This window comes from Myxocyprinus asiaticus, chromosome 47 (assembly GCF_019703515.2).
Source record: "Myxocyprinus asiaticus isolate MX2 ecotype Aquarium Trade chromosome 47, UBuf_Myxa_2, whole genome shotgun sequence".
Lineage (NCBI taxonomy): Eukaryota > Metazoa > Chordata > Actinopteri > Cypriniformes > Catostomidae > Myxocyprinus > Myxocyprinus asiaticus.
The window spans coordinates 7,589,941-7,614,535 of record NC_059390.1 but is presented as its reverse complement, the minus strand read 5'-3'; the positions used below and the strand labels follow the sequence as shown (position 1 = coordinate 7,614,535).

At 40.1% G+C, this 24,595-nt stretch overlaps 1 protein-coding gene across 11 annotated transcripts in view; it reads left to right on the top strand.

The window, feature by feature from the left end:
* LOC127436648 (serine/threonine-protein kinase WNK1-like) overlaps window positions 1-24,595 on the top strand; it is a 91,784-nt gene that overhangs the window by 46,584 nt on the left and 20,605 nt on the right. For 9 of the 11 annotated variants that reach the window (XM_051690911.1, XM_051690920.1, XM_051690917.1 and 6 more), the window contains exons 4-17: window positions 1,356-1,576; window positions 3,210-3,367; window positions 8,678-8,766; window positions 11,487-11,706; window positions 11,809-12,109; window positions 12,204-12,388; window positions 17,799-19,097; window positions 20,695-20,781; window positions 21,005-21,040; window positions 21,453-21,599; window positions 23,443-23,510; window positions 23,681-23,837; window positions 23,949-24,065; window positions 24,244-24,351. In XM_051690911.1, coding sequence (XP_051546871.1) covers window positions 1,356-1,576; window positions 3,210-3,367; window positions 8,678-8,766; window positions 11,487-11,706; window positions 11,809-12,109; window positions 12,204-12,388; window positions 17,799-19,097; window positions 20,695-20,781; window positions 21,005-21,040; window positions 21,453-21,599; window positions 23,443-23,510; window positions 23,681-23,837; window positions 23,949-24,065; window positions 24,244-24,351 — 3,193 coding nt within the window. The remainder of the gene's footprint in view (window positions 1-1,355; window positions 1,577-3,209; window positions 3,368-8,677; window positions 8,767-11,486; window positions 11,707-11,808; window positions 12,110-12,203; window positions 12,389-17,798; window positions 19,098-20,694; window positions 20,782-21,004; window positions 21,041-21,452; window positions 21,600-23,442; window positions 23,511-23,680; window positions 23,838-23,948; window positions 24,066-24,243; window positions 24,352-24,595) is intronic. The other 2 variants (XM_051690912.1, XM_051690922.1) reach the window with 2 other exon arrangements.

The following is a 24,595-nucleotide window of genomic DNA, read 5'->3' as shown; positions in this document are numbered from 1 at the left end:
AGAGAGTTGTTGGTATAGCTAAAGAACAGGCTGTTGGGGCCCTCTTGGAACCGTGGGGTGTGTTGAGTGATGAGAGAGTTTTGAATCAGGCTTTGTTGCACTCTCGCATATCGCCCTGGGACTTACCCTTGGCTCTGTTCCAACCTGTCAGTCAGCTGCCACACTCCATCAAAGCCGCCCTGCACCACCACCCATCTCCTCCCGTTGGGCGAAGTGAGACTCATAGCTCTTTCTAAGCTTCAAACTACACAGCTAATCTGTTTACACAAAAAAACACAAGACTATATCTCTGTTGCACAGCCGGGCTACCATTCATCTGCAAAACCCAGCCCAAGCCTAAGGATGTTTTTCTTGATGAACCAAGATTATTCAACCACTTTTGTTATCTGTTAAGAAGAGGTGAATTATTATTATTATTATTTTTGCACGCACAAATGGTAGAAATACAGGAAACTCGAATTCAACTTCTAAGTGCATGCCAGTCACATCTATGGTCATCCAGATGGTAACCTTCTCTGTAAACCATTGTTTCTTCAGGATAGCACTGTCTTCTTTGATTCTCATCAAGACAAACAAGTTAGGTGGCTGAGAGGAGCTGACAAAGTCCACCGGACTAAAGTAGAAGTCACATCCCATTACAATGAGTCAATTTTGCTTCTTTGCCATGAGCTGTATACTGTATGAGTTCATGTTTTTGTTTTCCATGTGGTCTTGTGCACATCTTCCATCTCGCCTAGGGCATTATGGTATAATGGGTACCCAGCTACCCCTGTCTTGGTGCCTCAACTGAGTAGATTGTTGTAATGAGGATTACAAGGCTAAAGCCTGGCTATGGCTTTACTCCAAAAGATTTGATTAGGGCAAGCTAAGCTAATGAAAGTGCTGGGGTATACCACCCTCATCACATGCCGTTGAACTCTCACTTACCCGGAGCTTACTTTATCTGTTAGAAGAGAGCACAACTATTCTTTGTAACACAAAACTGCTTAACGCAACCATATTTTTGGTTACTGCCTCAGACCCATCATCATGCAATCTTTCTGATATAGACTGAACTGACACCTCATTCTGTTGTTTTTATACTCATAAATTCGCTCTCTGGTTTCAGTCAATATATCCAAAAATGGTTGAAATCATCTATCCAGGATTGGACCTCTAAGCCAAACCATAGACACCTCTTTCCTCTCCCATTGTTACAACTGTTTGTTGTTACTCCATCAAGGCCTTGAACAAACCATCAAGGTTGATTGATTGAATTACAAAGTTAAACAGTTAATGAAGAAAAATGGCGATAAGTCCTCAATGTTGCTCTCTTAATGGCGCAGTCTAATCTTTACTAATCTCTTTGCGCTCAGGTATCTGAAGCGGTTCAAGGTGATGAAGATAAAGGTTTTACGGAGTTGGTGCCGACAGATCCTGAAAGGCCTGCACTTCCTGCACACCAGGGGCCCTCCCATCATCCACCGGGACCTTAAATGCGACAACATCTTTATCACCGGTCCCACTGGCTCTGTTAAGATCGGTGATCTCGGCTTGGCCACCCTCAAGCGTTCCTCATTCGCTAAGAGTGTCATAGGTATGACCCAACTCACTCTTTTTTTTATTTATTTTTATTTTCCCACCTTCCAAGTCAATTCACCATAGTGTATACAATCAAAAATATGTTTCTTGTCACTGCTTGTCTTTTTGATGATGCATTTATCAGGTGAAATTAGGAAGGTGGGGCTTGGGACATGTACTTTACAATCAGTCATGCTCAGATATTTAAGGCATGCTTTAGCTGTGAGTCTAAACTACACATTTCACCTTAGACCACAGTTTTCAAGGCAGCCAAGGGCTCCGATTTAATTTAGGGTGGAGACGGGGTAAAACCAGAGAACTTTTTATAAACTTGGGGAACACCTTTAGAGTCCTGCTGTTTCCCCACCTGAAACCAGTAACCAGAGCAGCTAACAACTAATTGGCACATAAATGCAACAGGTGAAAACACTTTAAGTTTCCATAAACCTAAGTGTATTTTAGGGCTTTAAGAATACCAGTGAAGCCCCACATTGGATATAACGCTTTGTTAGTGAGTCAGCTACAGGAGGATTTTTCACATGCAGCATTAATGGAATTACATTTTGTCTTGGAACCTGTGATCTGTTTTTATTAAAATCCTCGAGATTCTCTTGCTGTCAATAATGTCTAACACATTTTTCCTAAGGTATTCCTGATCACCTCATCAGATTTTTGTTTCCCCTCTTTTCAGATGGTTTAGCTATTGTGATAAATTTCTTTCTGGATCCCTTTTCTCTGTTTCCTCCAAATTTAAATTTCCTTTTTTTGTTTTAATTGTTTCCGGTTTTTGAGAATTGTTTCCCTTAAACTGTAGGGCTTTAATCTCAGCTGGTCTCACTCCACTGTATGGATTATTTAATGTCCTGCAGTTCAGACAGTAAGTATGCTAAAAAAAAAATGGCTCTCGAATAAGTGGTAAGTCAACAAGCAACCTACCCCAAAAAGGAAATATTTCATATATGAATCTATTTTTTAGCATGTTTTTCTGTGCGAGGCCTTTTTTACACAAGCTAGTGCACAACATGACTCTTTACTCACTAGCTATGGGCTTGCTCTGTGCTGTAACCTGCTTAACCTTCTCTTAGAACAGGCTTGTAGAAAGGTGAGTTGGTTATGTGTTTTCCTTAACTGTGCTGTTGACATAGATCAAGTTCCATTGCTAGTCGCCTACCGCTGTCCAGTTCGCATTCAACGTGTTGTAAAGATAAACATGGTTTTGAAAAACCCATCACATTCAGCTCTTAAAGTAATCTTCACTGCACCAATACATGTGAGTCTGCCTTAAAACAACCCACTGTTTGCAGTCACTGCATTGAAATTCCAGTGGCAAGATCATGCCTGGCTGCTTTGTGCACTAGTCCGACCCATCTAAATATAAAATCTAAAGGCCTTGCAGAGAAAAACTGTGGATTATTTCACTGCTAAATAACTGAGACCAGTCTTCCCCCTTCCTCTGTTTTTTGTTTTATTTTTGTTTTTTATTTTTCCTTTTCTCCATATCTTTTGCTCCCCCTCTTTCTCTCCTCTCAGGGCGGTTATGGAGCACCAGAGCAGTTCTCCTCCTCTTCTCTCCCTTCCTCTCCCCGGCCCTGCTGGGGTGAGTAGAGATCTCAGGAACTGAGAGTTCTGAATGGTTCTTTTGATTTAAGGTACCCCAGAGTTCATGGCGCCTGAGATGTACGAGGAAAAGTACGATGAGTCCGTGGATGTGTACGCCTTCGGAATGTGCATGCTAGAGATGGCTACCTCTGAGTACCCGTACTCTGAGTGTCAGAACCCCGCTCAAATCTATCGTCGAGTCACCAGTGTGAGTATCCTTCAGAGTTACTACAGTTTGGAAAATTTCACTAGTTTTATTTTTTGTTAAATATTTTTCATGTTTCAGTATTAGTTTTCAGTTTAATCCTTATTACACAACACAAAAATTGTTCCGTCTACCAGTGACGACACAAAAATGTGACAAGCAAATTGTGGTTTGTTGCTTTTCATGTCAGTTATATGATGGCTCTTAGGCTTGGGAGATTAATTAAATCAGACCTCCCAACACTGATTGAAAATACAAAAACTAAAGTCATTTTCTATGTAATTGAGTTTTTGTTTATATTCTATTGCACATTTATAGTTTTATCTTAATTACGAAAATGTTTTTTAAACTTTTTTTGTCTTTGTTTTTGTTAACAATACTACCCTTGGTACCCTTCACACACAATTCTGCTGTCTCTCTATCCCTCTTTTACTCCTTCCAAACCTCTTTTTTTTTTTTTAATCTGCATTCTAAGCAGTACTTTGGGTATCTTTCTCTCCTCCTGCTTTCATCTTTACCAGCTCTCCTTTCTGTCATCACACCCACATATTCCGCAAGCTCATGAAATTATTCAATATAAGAAGCTCATTCTGTAATCCACACACTAAAATCTATGCACGGCTGGAGGTTTCTTACTATATATATGATTATGCAAGCAACACACAAATATGGCAACCAAATATGCAACATTTTTGAAATATTACGCCCAGAATAGGGTTGGATTTATGACCAAAGCCATACACTTTTATACACATTATGCAGGGTAGGAGTTATTTTAAATCACAAAAATGGGATACATCACAATATAGTTATAACTGCTGGAAATTAATTGGAAAACTTTCCATGTGGTAATGCCTCTTTTTGGATAATACAGTGAATTAAATACTTCACCAATGAAAGGTATGCTTTCCTCATTTAATTATTTTCTCTTTTTATTTTTGAACTTGGAGGAAAGCCAAAAGATAAGATTATTCATTACAAATTATTAATAGTCTTAATAGCCCAAAACAACTTTTCATTATATATAAAGACTCGGGGGCCTGGGTGGCTCAGCAAGTAAAGAAGTTTAAACCAGGGCGTGCTGAGTGACTCCAGTCAGGCTTTCTAGGCAACTAATTGGCCCGGTTGCTAGGGTGGGTAGAGTCATGTTGGGTTATCCTCTTCGTGGTCACCATAATGAGGTTCTCGCTCTCGTTGGGGCGCGTGGTGAGTTGTGCGTGGATGTCGCGGAGAATAGCGTGAAGCCTCCACATGCACTAGGTATCCGCGGTAACGTGCTCAACAAGGCAACTGAGATTTGTCCTCCGTCACCTGGATTGAGGTGAGTCAATAGCCACCACGAGGACTTAGAGCGCATTGGGAATTGGGCATTCCAAATTGGGGAGAGAAAAAAAAAGACTCAAAACAGCCTCTAAATTGTAACTGGATGAGCCACACTCCATGTTTCTTCATTGTTTTCATGTGTTAGTAGCGAAACACATTCACTGTATATACTATACTATATATCTGTATCTATCCATCCATCCCTCCCTCTCTCCCTCCCTCCTTTATACTGTATATGTACATGAATATTTTATTATAACCCTATTCCAGATGCATCCAATGATGTTAAAAAAATTTGTTTAGATTAAATCAGCTTTAATGTTGGTGCTGATATCAGCTTGTGGTTTGTCATGTGTTTACTGTTCCAAGGCACTTTCTTGGCTCTAACAATTGCTCGCTCCTGCTTTAATGCGTATAAGTTCACATTTGACTGACTTTAGCTTTTTTGAACTCTAAATATTCCACAATGAATCTTTTTCCCATTCTCCTGGATTTAAATGTTACATGTCTTTTTTAGCCATTGTGATGTAATCATAATTAAAGGCCATTTATAGATGGACAATTCTTTGGTCAAAGAACAATTGAGGTGCATGACCATGAGGGTATATATGAGTCCGAGACCATTTTTAGAAGTGTGGAAAAGGCCAGTTGTGTTGTTCCACTTTAAAAATTGAATCAATCTTACCCTTCATTCATGGCCTTTGGCATTATTTGTTGAGGTGGGGGGAAGGAGTCACGAATTTTTATTCTCGTTCAGGTTAATTGGGTGATCTGATAATGCTGGAGTTTGAAAATACTATATGATCCGTAGAGGGTGAATACAAGTGGCAAATAATTTTGGGAAGCCAGTGAAGGGCTCATTAGTAGGGAGCAGTATGAATCCCTGATGGTGACTCATGATCTCTATCTTTAAAGATTAAAAATTAAAGCATTCTCACTGTGTAATACCAGTTTTTAGCTACTAAGATTACTTGAATACCTTTGACATTCCATTGTTGTTTTCTCCAAGATGGTGATGCCTATCTTTGCTATTTCCTACAGGCTGCCTTACCTCAGGGTATAACCTTTGTCTCTCTCACCAACCCAGTCTTTTATGAAAAATTCTCCCACACAAAAAGTTGTCAAAAGGCTTTAATCAGAGTAGACACCATGTTTAATTTGACACAAAATCGAATGTGACAATTATGTAAGAACAGTTTTACGAACAGTTTACACAGATATTTCTCCCACTCATGTTGCATGAATGAAGCCCAATATGTGTCATACTGTGGTGCATCTGGGCACCAATCATTCCTCAGGCAGAATATTCAAAAATGTGTCTTTCCATAAATTTTCAGTGGACAGAAATTCAAAAACATGGGATGTGAAAATTAAGCATTGCTTAGGTCCTTAAGACAGTATGACTTACCTACTTTTTCCTCACAGCCTTGTTTACATTTGTTTTATATGAAATATATGATGAAGTCTATTTAAAGAGGAGAAACTATGTTTCTCAGGCCATGTCCACACAAATGCGTTTTAATTTGAAAACACATTGATTTTGCTACATTTACACCTATAATCCACTATAGAACATTGTTTTGATCTACCAAAAATGAAGACTTTTGAAAACTCTCTCTTTTACTGCACACTTTAGAAAATGATGATGTTTGGAAACTGAAAGCAGAGTTTTCACGTGAAAATGGCACTTGTGGATGTGGTCTCAATCTGCTTTACTAACAGCTTCTCTGTGGTGTCATGTAGCATAGAAAAGAAGAAAGCCAGGCTGGAAGATTCTGGAGTGAAAATAGTGAGAATAGATTTAAGTCAAAATAGTGGTACAGCATAGAGTGCCTGTTTCTATTTGTCAGCACTCCTGAGACTGGTGGAGAGGTGACCGTATTGGTTATCCATAACCTGCTGGCTTAAAGTGCAGGCCATGTCCCAGGTATCGCCTCTCAGGCTCCATCTGCCTGTCAGGAAAACTGCCGCACACCCTGCCTGAAGGCTTTTTAATCTCTTGAAATTCAATCGCACAGGCACAACAGTTCGTAGAGAGAAGCAATTTAAGCTTTACGCAATCAGAAAACATTTTAAACTCAGTGTACCAGGGTTACCCCCACAGACAGATGTGACTTTTTCCATTTCAGCCTCTGTGAGTCCTCTGAGTAATTAGAGCTTTCAATATGATGAAATGCTTAGATTTGTTCTCTCTATCGAAGCAAAAGCAGCCTCTTATCTCAAAGCAGCATGGAGTGCTTTCGGCTTGACTGTTCTACCAAAGTGTCTATGAAATAGAAGCCTCAATGGTGTGCAGGTATTTTGGCAAGCTCACCACAGTGCAGATGTTCCCTTTCTTTGTTGTGGTGATTAAACTAAAGCCAACAGGCTTTAGAAATCCAGCCAAGGTGAAAGGCATTGCAGTTTGACAAAGTGTTCCCATTTATTTATTGGATAATTGGTTTGTCGTCAACTATGACATCAGATTTATTTCACTATGTAAGTACTCTCGGTGATTGCGCTGCTGCTGTTGCTGTGAAGTTTTGTTATTGCTGTTTTATGGCATGAAGCCATAATTTTTTAACATTTTCACCTGCTGGATAACAAAACCCCATAGACTTCCCATTGAACAACCCAAGCCATATCTAGGAATCTAGAATGGCTCTTTTTACTTTTGACATGTTTATAAATCACTCTGAACGTATTAGCTAGAGCAATAATAGCAATAATTTTCTTCAGTATGCATATGCATTGTAACACATTGTTGCTTATGGAGATGGACAGAGAATGAAGTTCACGATTGTTTTTGTTCCCTTTTTTTTTTATGTCCACCCCCAGCTGTTCCAAGAGCCCTCCTCTCTCTGCTTTGTTAAAATACTAAATAATTGCTTCTAATTTTCTTCCTTTGTTAACTGGTAAGAGAGCAGGGAACAGCATGTATCTGGCTTTAGGGGACCCATTCACTCCAAGCATCCGTAACAAGCTTTTTAAATCACCTTTTTATTGGAATACTTCGCCTTTCTGACTTAATTCTATTAGATGCTCCGTCATCTTTAACTTTGTTTGGCACTGGAATTTGAGGGGGGGGTTACAGATTTGTATAAGAAGGCAATGTCGAGACAGTGGGAGTTTGGTAAATAGTTCAAGCAGACCACTCCATAAGACAACACAGTGTTCCAGGACTTGACTTGTAAGTTTCTTGCACTCTTTTGATGGTTGTTTTGACAGGCTAACTCTATGTAATACTTTTTGATGCTAAATGATTTTGAAAAGGTAATTTTCTATTTCAAAAATCTTGAAATGTGGAAAAATAACTGTTTTGTTTAGTGAGCTGGATTTGTAGGATGTTGGTTTTGTTACATGGTGGAGTTGTGTTAAGTCAGTGTGTTGTTTTTCAATGATTAATCTGGTGGACACTAGTAAGATTAGGTGTTAGATTGCTATAAATCCATTCTGAAAGCTAATTTATATTGAAACAGTGAGAGTTAATATAATTAAGTCTGTTGAAGTGAATCAGTTGACCCTGAGGTGACTTACTTTTTGACCTGTAGTTGTAAGGGAATTAAGTATGAATTTTAATAATGTTTAAGGGTGAAACAAGCCTTTTGTATTGTAATATACCAAAGAGCTGGCTGGCTGCTTGCTTACTGTTACTGTGTGGACGTCAATGAATTGACTTTATCTATAAAGAGATTCTATGTCAGGCTTTTTTAGCAACCATCCAAAACATCCTAGCAACCACTTAGCAATGTGCTAACAACCATTCAAAACACCTTAACAACTTCATAGGAATGTTTTATTCAGAAAATGTTCAAATCTAGTCTGTGTCTTTTACTGCCATAGACATGCAGTAATAACTCTACACAAATAAACCACTTAAATACTACAGCAAGCACAATATGTAGTTTTGTTGAATTCCAGTGAAGCTCCAAAGCAGTTTTTTTTTTTTTTTTCCTTTCAAGGTAAGAAAGACTTGGTGATCTAATGCTCTTTTATGTTTTTAACCTGCAGGGAGTTAAACCTGGCAGTTTCGACAAGGTAGCCATTCCAGAGGTGAAAGAGATCATAGAAGGATGTATTCGCCAATACAAAGATGAAAGGTAATGTGCCTATTACATACACTACACACACACCCACGCAGTATTAATGGAACTCATCTAGTCGTACCTCAGTTCTCTGAGGTGTGTGGCATGTGCCTGCCGACTGATGTGCTGAACTTGTGCTGATGTTACGGTATATTGGAGGCTCTGGGTACATGGTCCTACATGTGAAATGTGCACAGTAGCTGCTGATAAGCTCTTTCCCACACGCTCTTTTGGAACAATTCCAGCAACCAGCCTTTCACTGAAACAGAGCTATAATGCCACTCAACCAACAGAAAGAGTACAGTCTTAAAGGGATAGTTCACCCAAAAATGAAATTTCTCTCATTAGTTACTCACCCTCATGATATCCCAGGTGTGTATGGCTTTCCTTCTTCATCAGAACACATTTGGAGAAAAATAGAAAAATATCTAAAAATAGAAAAATAGCTCAGTAGGTCCTTAAAATGCAAGTGGATGGTGATTTCTCTTTTGAAGCTCCAAAACAGTCAGCATAAACGTCATCCATACGACACCAGCTGTTAAATTAATGTCTTCTAAAGCAACACGATTGCTTTTGGTGCAAAAAAGATAAATATTTAAGTACTTTTTTTTAACTCTAAATCATGCTTCCGGTCGGCAGCGGTACGCACGTGTGACGTAATCGCATTGGCATTTGAAACACATGAGAACATGCGTCACAGCCGGAAAAGCAGCGCTGTTTACAAGTAAGGAGGAGGAACGCTGTACAGTATCTTGGTTGGTTTTGGATTAGATCTGTATTATCTGTTTCTTTACTCACAATGGTGCGTTTGTGTGCTTATCCTGGATCTCTCAACAGATTGGAGAACATGAGATTACGTCTGTATCATGGCAATGCAAATACGTTACACAAGAGACTGCTTGGACTCCACCCTCTCGTGAAGCGTTGGATTATAGTTAAAAAGTACTTAATATATTGATATTTTTTCGCACCAAAAGTGATTGTATCACTTTAGAATACATTAATTTAACCACTGGAGTCATATCGATAACGTTTATGCTGACTGTCTGTGATTTTTGGAGCTTCAAAAGAGAAATCACCATTCACTTGCATTTTAAGGAAAATATTTTTCTATTTTTCTTAAAATGTGTTCTGGTGAAGAAAGAAAGTCATGCACACCTGGGATATCATGAGGGTGAGTAAATAAAGAGAGAACTTTCATTTTTGGGTGAACTATCCCTTTAACACCTGCTCTGACCTCACACCTCAGCTAAAACATGAGCTTTAACAGACAGACTTTGTGAAAGTTCTTAATTAAAGGAAGAGTATTACTTATATAAATTTTTTTTTAAAAGTATTCCTTTTAATACAACTAACTGGCCTCTACCTGAATGCTCAAGTCAAAGACCCATTTATATCCAGTTATTTTCCAACAGCTTGTGGAAAGTCATGCAAAACTTTACTAATTGCTAATCAACTCCTCAGCGCTTTAGGTATAATGCTAAGCTCTGAGTTTGCTTGAATACATGAAAAATATTAAATGGAAAATCCCAAAAAGCGCAGCTAGCGTAAGATGAGAAAACATCTCATGTTTCGCTGATAAAACACTAGAAAAGCTGATGTCTGCTATATCTAGCCATTTAACAATGCTTGAATATTTCGATACAGGACCTAGAAGTAACCATACAGGATTTCACTTAAGACTTCTTTGTCTCTACTTGCAGGTGTCATGCATCAGCTCTTTTTAAATGTACAGTGATTGTTCGTTCACTGTACATAGTTAAGTCAAGTCAGTTTTATTTGGATATCGCTTTTCACAATACAGAAATTAGTGACTTACAAATCTCCCCAATGAGCAAGCTAAAAGCAACTGTGATGAGGTAAAACTCCTTGGAACCTTGAAAGTGGAATCGTGGAATTTGTCTCCACGACTTTGACACGACATAGTCATAGAACGGCTCATCAGAATCAGAATGAGCTTTATTGCCAAGTATGCTTAAACATACAAGGAATGTGTACAAATACAAATCTGTTATATACAGATGCAAGGGAATTTATGGCATAAGAGGTAGAGTATGTTGGATAAATATAAATAGACTAAGCTGTGTATTGCACATAATTATTGCTCAATGTGGCAGTTTTAACTGTTCATGAGATGATAGCCTGAGGGAAAAAACTGTTCCTGTGACTGACGGTTCTGGTGCTCAGTGCTCTGTAGCGCCTGCCAGAAGGCAACAGTTCAAAAAGGTAATGGGCAGGGTGAGTGGGGTCCAGAGTGATTTTTCCAGCCCTTTTCCTCACTCTGGAAGTGTACAGTTCTTGAAGGGAAGGCAGGGGGCAACCAATAACCCGCTCAGCAGTCCGAACTGTCCTTTGTAGTCTTCTGATGTCCGATTTCATAGCTGAACCAAATCAGACTGTTATTGAACAGAGGACAGACTCAATGACTACTGTGTAGAACTGTATCAGCATCGCCTCATGAGGACAGACTGGAGAGATCTGGGCTCAGAAACCTATCAAATTGATCATGAGACAATTCAATAAAAGGCCTGAATTGTTGCTTAGCTTCTTAATCCATACTGAATACACCCCATTCATTGACTTTTGGATTACTCTAGTAATTTCGATCTTGGCCAACCCCAATGTTTGTCAACCTTGTGCCTTTAAATGAGTAAATTAAACTGATTGGTTGACCTTATTTAACATATCTAGCCTTGTTTGCTTGTAATACGAATTTTGCTTTTCTTCCTTGACAGATACGCCATCAAGGACCTTCTGAACCATGCATTCTTCCAGGAGGAGACTGGGGTGCGAGTGGAGTTGGCTGAAGAAGACGATGGGGAAATGATCGCCATCAAGTTGTGGTTGCGCATTGAAGACGTCAAGAAACTGAAAGGCAAATACAAAGACAACGAAGCCATTGAGTTCTCCTTTGACCTCAGCAGGGATGTTCCAGAAGATGTGGCTCAGGAAATGGTGGGTGTTGTTTTTTTTCTTTTTTTCAGATTCTATGAATCACTGTTTGTTCATGCTGGACATGCCTTTTGAGATGATAACCTATGTTGTGTTACAATACAGGTTGAGTCAGGCTATGTTTGCGAGGGCGACCACAAAACCATGGCCAAGGCCATCAGGGACCGTGTGGCCCTGATCTGCCGCAAGCGCGAACAACGACAGCAGGTGCGAGCCGAGCAAGAGAAACGCAAGCAAGAGGAAGAACAGAAGCAGCTGTCCAGCGAGTCTTTGAAAAACGTGTCCGGTTCTACAGGAACCCAAGGTTCTGTGCAGAGTCATTGCGGATCCCAGCCTCTCACACCTGGCCTCGTCCAACCTGAATGCGAGGACCACGAGGCAGAGCAGCAGCTTCAGTACCCTCAAGGTGGAATGACATTTAAGTCTTATTTGAAAGCCTTCTGGATCAACTTTTCATTTGTCATTTCCTGCTTAATTTCGAGAGTTGTCTCTCTCCCCAGCAGCTGACGGGACTTTTGACAGTGGTCAGGGTTCTTCTGTGTTCTCAGAACCTCACCTCAGCCAGCTCAACATGTCTTATAGCTCACCCGCAACGTCACAACCGCAGCAGGTTCCTGGACAGGGTGCATACCCTCCCACCTCTCAGGCTCCCCAACAGCACACCGCATATCCCCAGCAGCCCATGGTAAGTCACAAAATAATTAGTCATCACAGTGGCAAGAATCTTTCACCACGTCACTGAGATAATCACTGCAGGTTTAATCTAGTAGGATGCAGTAATTGCATTCTTAGTTTGCTCCCGCAAGGCTGTGATTTGCAGATGTCCGCCTACTGACCAATTTCGCTATGAATAAATTACAACTTTCCAGTAGCAATTTTCCAGCCAAAACAGTGATCAGTGCGGCACACATGTTCTAAGAACATTAATTGAAGCTTAGAGCTATTGAAGTTCAGAAAGCAGCTGGGATTTATATTCCCTTTAGATGCAAATGAGGCCTACACAGATCTAAGTAGATCTCCACTGACAGAGATGGTCCTTGCACTTATAACTTAAAGGAATAGTTCACCCAAAAATGAAAATGTTGTTGTCATTTACTCACCCTTATGCCAATCCAGATGTGCATGACTTTCTTTCATCTGCTGAACTCAAATGAAGATATTTAGAAGAATTTCTCATCTCTTTTGGTCCATACAGTGCAAGCGAATGGTAACCAGAACTCAGAAGGTCCAAAAAGGACATAAAGGCAGCATAAAAGTAATTCATAAGACCAGTGGTTAAATGGGGGAAACAGATCAATATTTAAGTCCTTTTTACTATAAATTCTCCTCCCTGCTCAGTCAATCTCTACTTTAACTTTCACAGTCTTCTTCTTTTGTTTTATGATGATTCACATTCTTCATGCATATCACCCCCTACTAGGCAGGGAAAATAATTTCTAGTAAAAAAAAGACTTAAATATTGATCTGTTTCTCACCCACACCTATCATATCACTTCTGAAGATATGGATTAAAACACTGGATTCTTGTGGATTACTTTTATGATTTATATTTTGGAGCGTCAAAATTTTGGCACTTATTCACTTGCATTGTATGGACCTACAGAGTGGAAATATTCTTCTAAAAATCATAATTTGTGTTCTGCAGAAGATATAGGCAAAACACGTCATTCATGTCTGGTAAATGATGAGAGAATTTTCATTTTTGGGTAAAATATCCCTTTAAGCCTTGCGCACACTACAAGAAGCCCTTCACCCCTCTCATGCATTCCATATAGTAGGAACTCATCACATACATGCTTAAAGTAGCCGCAGACACCATGACAAATTGCAAACTCCTTTAAAATCTTGTTACCACTTTAACGACCACTTGTTAGGTGTCAGTTTGTATGAGAACAGAATTTCAGGATCATTGCTATAGTCAAGGAGGAGAATGATCTTGTAATTGACAAAGCTTTGTCTGCGATTAGTTGTCTAAACTGTGCAGCGTAATGTCGACAACACAACAGAAAATAAGAAACTGTGAGTCTTTGAATGTGCGCCGGTCAATAAGCTTGTGTCTTGAAGTGTGCGCTTGGCTTTAGTATTGACAAGTTGACTAAGATTAACTCTTTCAAAAGCTAGTGGCCACATGTCTATCTTTAGTTAGACTTATTAGCATTTATGCAGTTCGGATGTCTACACCAGCTCCCATAATTTTTCTTCTTGTACTCAGGTAAGAGACTAATGGAGCAATACACTGATGAACATTCAAAAGACTTTGTGTAGCCTTGTTTGTGAAACAAATGAATCATGAATGAATGACGGACTGATGTTTGACTTTTAAATGTAAATCTTTGTGGTTGCATGTGTTACCTTTGGAACTGAAGTTTGATGACGGTTTATTATCGGACACTAAATGAATGATGCATGACAAAGGAAAGCAAAACCATAAACCTCTACACTCTAAAACAGCCTGCACTCCTCAGTTCGTTCTCTATTTCTCTTTCTTGATGGCCAAGTATATCCTCACGTCCCATGTGCACTTGAGCTGGCACTCCCTCTTCATCCTCTACGCATTTTTTACACATACTTTGTGTTACTTTTTGTTAGTTTTGTTTAGTTTTTCCTCCCAAAAATGTTTTCCTCAGTTTTTCAAGGCAGTGCCATGTAGCAGTGTATCATGCTGTGCAGACTGGCAGGCCTCCATCACTTCCTGTTTCTCTCTAATGCCAAGGCTGTATGTCCTGTCCATACAGCCTGGGCACTCAAACCACAGGGCTGTGACTCTTTTTTTTTTAAAGAACACTGCAGCACCATATGTTTTTCATCTCTTCTCACTCATTTCTTTTTAATTAGTTTGCATCCATTTTCCATAAAGCCAGATACACTGGTTTTTCACAAACACACACACCTAGGTGTCAAAGGTTATAAATTAATTATTCAAGTTTTCTCCTGGTTGGGACTGCTTTCGATGTTTTTTTTTTTTTTTTTTTAATAAAGTAAACACAAATACAAGTTTTACAAATACCGTTGTCTCACTTGAATTGTTTGACTTGAAATGAATTGATGTATGAAATGGTGACACTCAAGTCAAATCTGGAGCCTGCACAGCACTGATAACTGTTATTTTATGTTTATTTTTGTTCTGTGTTTATACCTAATGTGCTATTTTTTGTCTTTATGGACATATTTTGTTCATATGCTGTTCTTCATCATCATAAAACATTTCAAAGGACTGATGTCCTGTAATGTTTTCATGGACTTTGCTAACCTTGATTTGTATCAGTAACATCTACTTGGTAGACTGTTAATGCTGTAGCTTTCTTGGCATCTGAACATTGTTTGGGTAATGACAGATTTCCTCTTCAGTAGTGTCATTGCATCAGATTCATTTTTGCCCACATACATTTTCCAGAAATTAAAAAGTTTCGAATCAGGTTAGATGAGCAGTGCTTTAATCTCACAATCTGTAATAAAATCTGTTCACAATTCATGATTTATGAATCAGGTTTTGGCATTTTATCACATGCAATTATATCATAAATGTTGTGTTACTGAGAAACTGTTAGTCACTGTAAACTATTTTTCATTTTTCAAATCTCATTCTTGAGTCATCAATTCAAACAGGCTGATAATATTCTCATGACTCAACAACAGACTCATAATCAGACTCAACAGATTTTTATTGTCACAATCTTTATAGATCGGGAGTTATGTACACTTTTGCACTCAACATCATTGTAGATTGCTTATAGTAGATTTCTGTGTTTTCATATGCATTCTTTTACATCTCTGTTGATATTTTGCATTATATGTTTTCTTATAGTTTTCTTTTGGATATTTGGCTTTTGTGGTATTTGTGTTCCATTGTGGTTAATAGTCGGTCCCCTCCTTCGCCTCCAGCCTCCTCCACCTCTCCACCGCCGTCGTGGTCGTAGCATGTCTGTATGTGTGCCCTTTTCTACCACCTTTACTCTGTCATGCCCTCCAAAGCCACCCTCCACCCCTCCTCCGGTCCCATCAGCCCCGCTCTTGCCCCGGCTAGGGAGGCCAGATGGGGAGAAGTTTGCAGGACGTCTGTACAAAGCGCTGGAGAGTGTCCTGCCCCTGCACTCTGCCCCACCCCGCCGCCGCGCCAGCCTCCCAGCAATCTTTGCCAGTCCTGTATGTTAGTGTCTCCCAGTGAACCAGGGGCTTCATGTTGAGCTAGGCTTGGGTATAGCCGGGTATCCCTGAAGAAAATATTATTTTAAAGGATAAGCAAGCTTCCAGAGTTTTGGATCAAAATAATCAAATTGAATGCAAATAAACCAAATTGTGACAATTTCAGATTTGAGCGCATTTGGTGAAGGATCATAAGTTGTTGTAAGAGTGAATATTTACACTCCTAATAACAAAAGAAAAACGGCAATATAATAGGTGAAATGGCATCTACACGTCTTCATTGGCCATGTTCAGCTGTATTGAAGGAATTTTCCGGGTTCAATACAAGTTAATCTCAATCGACAGCATTTGTGGCATAATGTTGATTAGCACAAAAATTATTTTGACTCGTCCCTCCTTTTCTTTAAAAAAGCTGAAATCGAGGTTCAAGGGGGGCACTTACAATGGAAGTGAAGGGGGCCTATTTTTGGAAGGTTTAAAAGCAGTAATGTGAAGCTAATAATTTTATAAAAGCACTTACTGTACATTAATTCTTCTGTCAAAAATCATGTAGTATTTGAGCTGTAAAATTGTTTAAATCTTAATTTTTACAGTCGTTTAGGGTTTATGGCATTACGTCATCATGGCAATGAAGTTATAAAATTGGATTTAACTTTACACAGAAAAGGATAGTAAGTGATTTTATCACACTAAAGTCATGTTAACACATATTGTTTGTCTTGTAGCTATACTTTTGAAACAGTGAGTAGTTTAACGTTTACAGATTGGCCCCATTCTCCTCTATTGTAAGTGCCTCACTGTAACCCAGACCTTTGCTTTTTTAAAGAAAAGGGGGGACGAGTCAAAATACATTTTTGTGGTATTTAATAGATGCCACAAATGCTGTCGATTGAGCTTATCTTGTATTGAACCCAGAACATTCCTTTAAATCAAAATATGCTATTCAGAGTACATTGACTTGAGGCCTGCTGTCTTATAGGTCCAAATTTTATCACCCTATGTTAACGTTAGAGCTATTTTTGTTGTCTGTCCTCCACACTTGGTGTGGAGCTATTACTTAGTCCCAGTTTAGTTGATCTCCACTCTTTATGAATGTTAGATTTAGGCTAGCAAAACGCAGTGTGTTATGAGTAATGCAATTTTTACAAATTTGCTGTTGTGTAATATGTATTTTAGCTTGTCAGACTGTACTATGTGATTCCAGTGAGATCTTGGGTAAAAGCTGTGGCACATTATGCGACATTATGTCAGATGGTACAATGCACATAGTAGCTAAGACTTTGGTCCCAGTCATCCCAATTGACAAAGTTAACTTCTTGTATTTCATCTTGCCTTCGTTGGTGCAGACACCATGCACGACTGCGACACAAGAATTTCTGACACTGCCAGACCTTCCCTAGAGGCACAAAAGCGATTAATCAGCCATCTGTGAACATGTCACACTTGGCGATGAAAGACTGCTGATTTGGCCCTACGAGAAATCTTTTATGATCTCCAAAATTTGTCTTAGACAGCAAAATTGTGTCCAAAATCATATGGTGTCAACGCAGCTTAGTAGCAAGTAGATTCCTGTTAAAATCTCTTTTGGATACCCTGGCACACTCAGCTGGAACCCTGTGTTCACATTAAATACAGATTGGCAAGCACATAAAAGAACTGCAATCAATAGGAAATGGTTATTTGGCCCTGCAGCCTGTGTAGCATCTGTATTTAATTGAATATCTGTTGCTGTCATGTTTATACAATCCTTTTGTTAAGCATTTTTGTATCTCTTGAATTATTCTTTTGTCATTGGGACATCTTTGCCTCAAGGGTGAATATAATATGCTGTTTTTCTCTCTTGACATCTTTTTATATACCTTTCTCTTTCTGTTTTTTCTCTTGCTTTGTGAATTTGTAAAGCTGCTTTTTCTGATTCCTCACAAAGATGCTGTATGTTATTGTCACTTCAGCCGCAGTCAGTGAGTCAGCCGTACGGTGGAGGAGGCTCAGGTCTGGTCGAGCCCCCACTGTTTTTCCCTACCATCCCGGAGCGGCCTGTCTCTTTCTCACCCCCTCCATCTTGCCCGCCTAAAGGTTTCAACGTGCAGCGGCGCAAGAGCACCTCAATCCTTGAGGCCCACACGCATCACTTCCAGCCCGCCTACCACCGCAGCTACGGCAGTAGTCTGCACCCGTTCTCCGGCGTGGATGCCATGGGACCCGGCGTCGAGCCCTCCTTGTTCATGATGCAAGGAATAGCCACTCAAAGATTGGCCGAACCACTGCATCTGCAGCCTCCGACGGATTCTCTATACGGATACAAAGATGTGAGGGCAGAGCATGAGGAGGCAGTCCGTAGGCTGAGCCTCAACCAGGCTGCATTAATGGACCATCTTGAAGCGATGGCCTATGCCGGCTACCCTATGACACCACATCAGTTAAGCCACATCAGTTTCCATCAGCAGATGCATGCTGCCGCTGCTGCCAGCTTGGCTTATGAGGCACTACCACAGCCTGGGCCAACTTACCTGCACCCTCATGTCCAGAGCCACATGCGCTTGACCCATAGTCCCATTCCTCAGATTCCTCCAATGAGTGTGCCTAGTTCCGCCCCTGTGGCACAGCCAACAGTGGCAGCTTCGGAATCGGTCTACCAGTCCCACTTGTTTCCCCATTCTGCACCACCTGTCTTAGCCCAAACTGCCGAGCCCTGCCCTGCCTTTGAAATCCATATGCACACCCTCCAAGCAGACCCAGCCATGCTGGCGTCCAGACTTTACAGAGCCCGCCGTGGCTCCATGGACCTTAACTTGGAGGAAGTGGCCTGTAACCCAGGCATATGCAGTCGATTGCAGCCTGTCACAGAAGAACTGTACAGCTATGTAAGCCCAGAGCTGCCCCTTCCCCCAGGTAGCTTGCTTCTCCATGGACATAAAGACCACAGTCCTGAACCTTCAAGTGACTCAATGACCTCTTCCGATGCTGGGGATTTCCATTCACCTCCCCCTCATCAATTGTACCAACCTCTGGACTGTTCAGCTGCTCAATCCATTCCACAAACTTCTTATTACAAAGCTGTCGGAGGGAGCAACGTCAGTGACGGACATCCACCCAGTCAGCCAATGTTTCTGTTTGTTCCACCTTCCGAAACGACCTGCGTTCCGTCCTCTCACATCAGCACTCTGCACAGTAACTGGGCCCGGCAAACAACCCTTCAGCCAGACCTCACATACCACGAGCCTGCCCTGTCCCATCAGGGCACTGCCTTGGTACCTAGAAATATTCGTTCTTGTCCACCTTTCCCCAGAACTCCCTGTCTCTCTCTCTCTCAGTTACCTGATTTTTGTACCGTGGTTGTGGTTTTAACCCTCTCCAGCCATACTTTAGGACTCAAAAAGGTTGTGCGTTCAAGAGGTGCATTGTGCTTAACATGCATTAACCTGCTTTTTAAATCCCCTTGTATTGAGATATTTCTGTATCCTGCCATTTTATTTCTATTGATTTTGATTTCAGATGATCTTTGTAAGTATTTTGTGTGTATGTTCATATAATGGTGTATATGATAAATGTGTGTTTGCACAGATATTGTGTGAAACTGTATATCTGTACACGTCATACAAATCTGAAGTTTTTTTTTCATAAAAAAATACTCATACGTATTCTTTTATTGATATTAACCAAGGTTTTACTGAAAAATTTCTGATCTAATTTTAATAGCTTTGAAGATAAGCTTTATATGTAAAAGAGTCCAGATTAAATGGATGATTTGTATGACAAAGCACACAGATACATACAACACAAACAGGGGGTTTAGACAGGTTTGCTTGTCTATTTAAGGTTCCTCTAACCTTGCTTTTAATGTTTCCTAGAAAACAAATCATGTTTTTTGTTGTATTTTACCTAAACATCTGCTTTTTAGTTCTGCTGCTACTTTACAGTTGGCTGGAAATGGTTAAAACGGTTCTCAGTGGTTTTTGTTCTTAAATTTTGTCTCTGTGAAAGAAACCAGTCACTATTCAACCTCAAAAAAAAAAGAGTGTACCAGCAAAAAACTAAACAAAAAAACAAAACAATGATTGACGACTTTTAGAAGGTTTAGCTACATAACCAGGCTGAGAGGTCATCTTTTAACCCTTAGAAGGCTGACATTATCAGTGTCATCCTGCAGTCTCATTCTCCACCCCACTTTCATACACCTTTTCTCTTTATCTTTTATACCATTGTTGTTTATCATTCCTCTTATCTGCCAAGTACTCTTATTTCCTGCTGCTCTCTAAGTGTCTTGCTTATAATGAATAGATTCTTCAGTATAAGGCCAAGGTAAGACTATCTATGTCTGGAGCAATTATACTTGTGAAGTTGAAGGACAAGTATACTTGCCGCTTTCTAAGGGTTGCTTCTGTCGAGACCAGCCTCTGTGTGAGGTAAAAATGGTCAAATCAAGCCATGTTAAGAGTTCAGATCTATTTTAGGAGACACTTGGTTATACAAAAAAACACCACACAACCTGCTTCCTTGGGCTCTTTTATAACATTCACCCAATCTGCAAAATCATCTAAAGTCACATGCATGAAGCCTACTCACTCCTAACACCTGATGTTTGTTTGTTGTTTAATTGTGCGAGGCATACACAAAAGTGAATGGTGACCTGAGTTTTGTAACCATTACTCAGTGTTCACGTTTTGTGTATGAATGGTCTATATTTGAAAGTGGTATGTGTTTTGTTTTTTTGTTTTTTGCTTTAGCCTCCAACAGGTTTTGACTTGCTTTTTTTCTCTCTCCACCACTGCCAACTCTCTCTCTCTTTCTCTCTCTTTGTGCATGTCTCTCTCTCTATTTCTCCCACATTTCTATTCATATTCGAAGCAGGTGCAGGTCCCTATTCCCCAGTCCACAAGTGCCGGATCCCTGATTTCCTGTAGCACGCCATCGGCCGTCCCTGCTCCTCAGCAGGTAAGGCTTTCTCTCTGTGACCAATCCCCCTTTCCATTGGCATAAATGGAGTGCCAATGAAGGCCAAAATAAATAAACCACTCACTCTCCTTAAACCACACTTCTTGGCCTTTTGAGTTATTTTTTATTTTGTTTGGATATCTCTGGATTCTCTCCTGCGTGTGAAAGCTGTGGACAGCAGAGATGGCTTTCTCTTACACTGTGTTGTATTTGTTTCTTATAGTATGGAGGTTACTACGTCCAAGCACTCCCTTCGCAGGTAGAGAAAAAAAAAAACATTCCCCTCACTCTAGCTCTGCCAGTTTCTCTTCTTTCTCCCTCAGTGCTTCATATTTACCTGCGCTTTTTTTTTTTTTTTTTTGTACTCTTTGCCTTGCCCACTTGCATTGTCATTTAATTAATTATTGCATATAAGAATTGTGTCATAAAACATTAGGTTTTAATGACATTAAAAAGGAAGCTTGTAAATGAAATTGAAATACATTTAGTACATTTAGTAAACACTGTCTACAGTGTTTTAAAAGGAATGTTCTGGGTTCAATACAAGTTAAGCTTTATCGACAGCTTTAGGGTTAACGGTTTTCCTAGAGTTCCTCCTAAGCATGAATTATATGAAGAGGTGAAATATTTGTGGATCATGTGTGAATGTGGGTCTGTTATTCTCCTTTTAGGCTGCTGTTCCGCAGCAGGTCTCTCTGGCGCCCACATTCCAGCCTGGTGTCTCAATAGCCCAACAGCAAACTCCCCAACAGTCTACCAGCACCATGGTTCAGACCACCTCCCAGACGCATGTCCAGCCCGGGCCGCAGCCCACACAGGTAAAATGACTCAAATACACATACACAGAATTCCACAATATTTACAATGTGCTGTAAGCAAAAGTCAAGCTAAGACAACATCAAATCAGAACTGACCCTGTTTACTTCCATTATACATGTTCCTGGTCTTATTTTGAGTGATTCATCAGTGCACATTAATCCAAATGGTAAACGTTAGTTTTAATTTTTTTTTAAAATGAAATACCTCTGAAACTATTTGGCTGACATCACCAAGCTCTTTTTCTAATTTTCAACCATATATTGAGACCACACCTTGCTAATTACATATTAAATCAATTTCCAATGGATTAAATCAAGTCCCACCCTACATTTTTTCTTGCTGAAAATCCTGTTTCTCTCAGAAATATATCACATCATGGAACAAAAATGGTTTGTGAATGCCATTCCATGTTGACTTTAAGAAATGGTATATGACTTCTGTGGAAGTATTTTTTTATTTTGCTTTTTTCTCTCTCTCTTTTTCACACACTGTATCTGAGATTCCGTGGTCGTCTCTCTCTGACGTGCCTCTGCTTGTGTGCTCTGTTTTCTGGCATGCTACATGTATGTTGCATGGACATTAGTTTTGTGGTTATTGAGATGAGTCCCCCTTGTTTAGTACCTGATGTTTAGTGCAGACTACCTGTTTTTCCAATTGCAGGAAGCGCATTACATTGAAGTGACTGTCCCCACAAAAATGCTCTGTCCACGTTTGGTTGTGATTTTCAGCTGTGCACATGGGCTGATTCTTGGCCTTCAGTCACAAACCCATTTTTGAAAGAATAGTTTATCTGAGTTTGATGTGGTGTTGGATTTGGATTTCGTTTTTATTTGTTTTTGACAGTGACAGTTTTTTCTTGGCACTTGGAGAAATGCTCCTCCTTTCTTAATCTAATAACCGTTTGGCTCTTGAATTGGAGTTTGTCTTTCGTGTGTTTTACTTGCGGTCGATGTGATCCTCAGTTTACCCCGAGGCATGCTCATGTGGTCTGATCTTGTGATTGTTTTGATGCAGTTTATCGAAACATTGCTAGGCTCACACATAATCAGGCCTTGCAGTCTTTATCGCCCCCATTGATTGGTGCTTGCACATACCCACAAACATATTTCCCAACTCGTCCTCCATCTTGCCCAACCATCAATCTGACCCAAATGCCCCTCTCCTACCTCCCCTAGCTTTGCGATATGACTCCTGGTGTGCCACCTGTGGCGGTGCCACCATTTCCGCTCCCGGTAACACTGGTGCAACCTGCTGAAGTGCTGATGTGCCCGGCGCGTGTATCTATGCCACCCACGTCCCCATCGTTGCCGCCACCTACCACATCACTGCAACCTCAGTTGGTTCAGCCTCTAGTGACACCTGTGCCAACCATCCTTGTGGCCACAATGCCCACCCCTACAGAACAGCCATGTTTGCCAGCAGACATGCCAGTCCAGGTACTTTTAATGGACCTAAAACAGCCGAATCAGTCCCAAACGTATTAGTCTAGACACTGTTTGTTGCTTTATTGGGCTTTTGTTGTCTCTTGTACAGTAATTTCATGCTCATTTATTCCCTGTCTGTTGATCTGTCTGGGAAGCATATCTGCTTAGCTGTCTTTACATTGAGTCCTTTCTTTTCTTTTCTGTGAAATGTTAAGACTTATTTCTATTAAAAACGCAGTCTCACGCTGTCTTTGCCTGCAGCAGTTTCAAAATTGTTTCCTCCTGTCAAGGGTTCTTTTGTATTTTGGAACTATCTTCTTTTGACTTCTATACAAAGACTTGATCTGTTATGTTTTATCTTAATTGTTTGTATCTCTTTCTACTATAATTGTTGTGTTTTTATTGCTTGCTGTTTCAGACATCTCACACCATCTCCCATACTTTGACAACAGAGCTGTCACAACTTCAAACTCCGGCACTGGAGAGGTATGAGTCACCATTCAGATTCACATCACGGTTTATCAGTAAATGAGATTTATGCCAAATCTGATGGAAATTGTCAGTCTCAGCGCAATGGATTCAAAAAGGCGAAGTGCTGTATTGAACCCTTACACTTAAGTGTTTGTGTGGTCTTCATGTGTGTATTTTTTCCTCAGCTGTCACTCTGATGTGGCGTCTGGGCTCAGTGATGGCAATGAGGGCATAACGGGTGGCAGGCATGAGGGCCGTTCTGCCAAACGGCATCAGCGAAGATCAGTGCGCAGCCATTCACGCCATGAAAAGACCTCTAAAGCCAAGCTCAACGTTCTCAATGTATGTCCAGCACACTATTTCTTTTGTTCGTTCTTTGTGATTTTTGATAACATTAGGAAATTAATACAAAACAAAACATCTCATGTTATTTGTCATCTCTCACTGTTTTAGATCTCCAGCATGGGCGATAGAGTTGCGGAGTGTCAGTTAGAAACGCACAACAGGAAAATGGTGACTTTCAAGTTTGATCTCGATGGAGATAACCCAGAGGAAATTGCACAGATAATGGTAAATTGAAACGCAACCCACAGGTTTTTAATACTGATATGCTCAATTAAATTAGATTTGTTTTTATCTTGATCTGTTGTTTGTCCATAAAGACAAAAAAATGCTAAGATTTAATTAAATAGCATTTCTGTTTTCACAGTACATTTCAAGACATAAGTTTCTTTATGTGGTGTCTTAGGTTCAGAGTGAATTCATTCTAGAGAGCGAGCGCGAGTCCTTCATTGAACAGATCCGAGAGGTTATAGAAACAGCAGATGAGAAAGGTGTGGAAAGAGAGCGCAGCCAGGTACGCCCTTTTCAACAGCATCTTAACGTCTAGTTTTATTCAAAACGTTTCCATGACTAGCAGTGAAAAAATTTGCCATTTGTAGATGGCACAAAATATATATTTGCACCGTAGACCATGGCATTTTCCAATTTGGGTGCTTAACCTTCAAAAGCTTTAATATGTAAAACTAAGTTAATAGTGAATGTGCTGTAACACGTTTGCTATTTTACATTCATTTTATGAGGTTTGCAGTTTTTGCAAC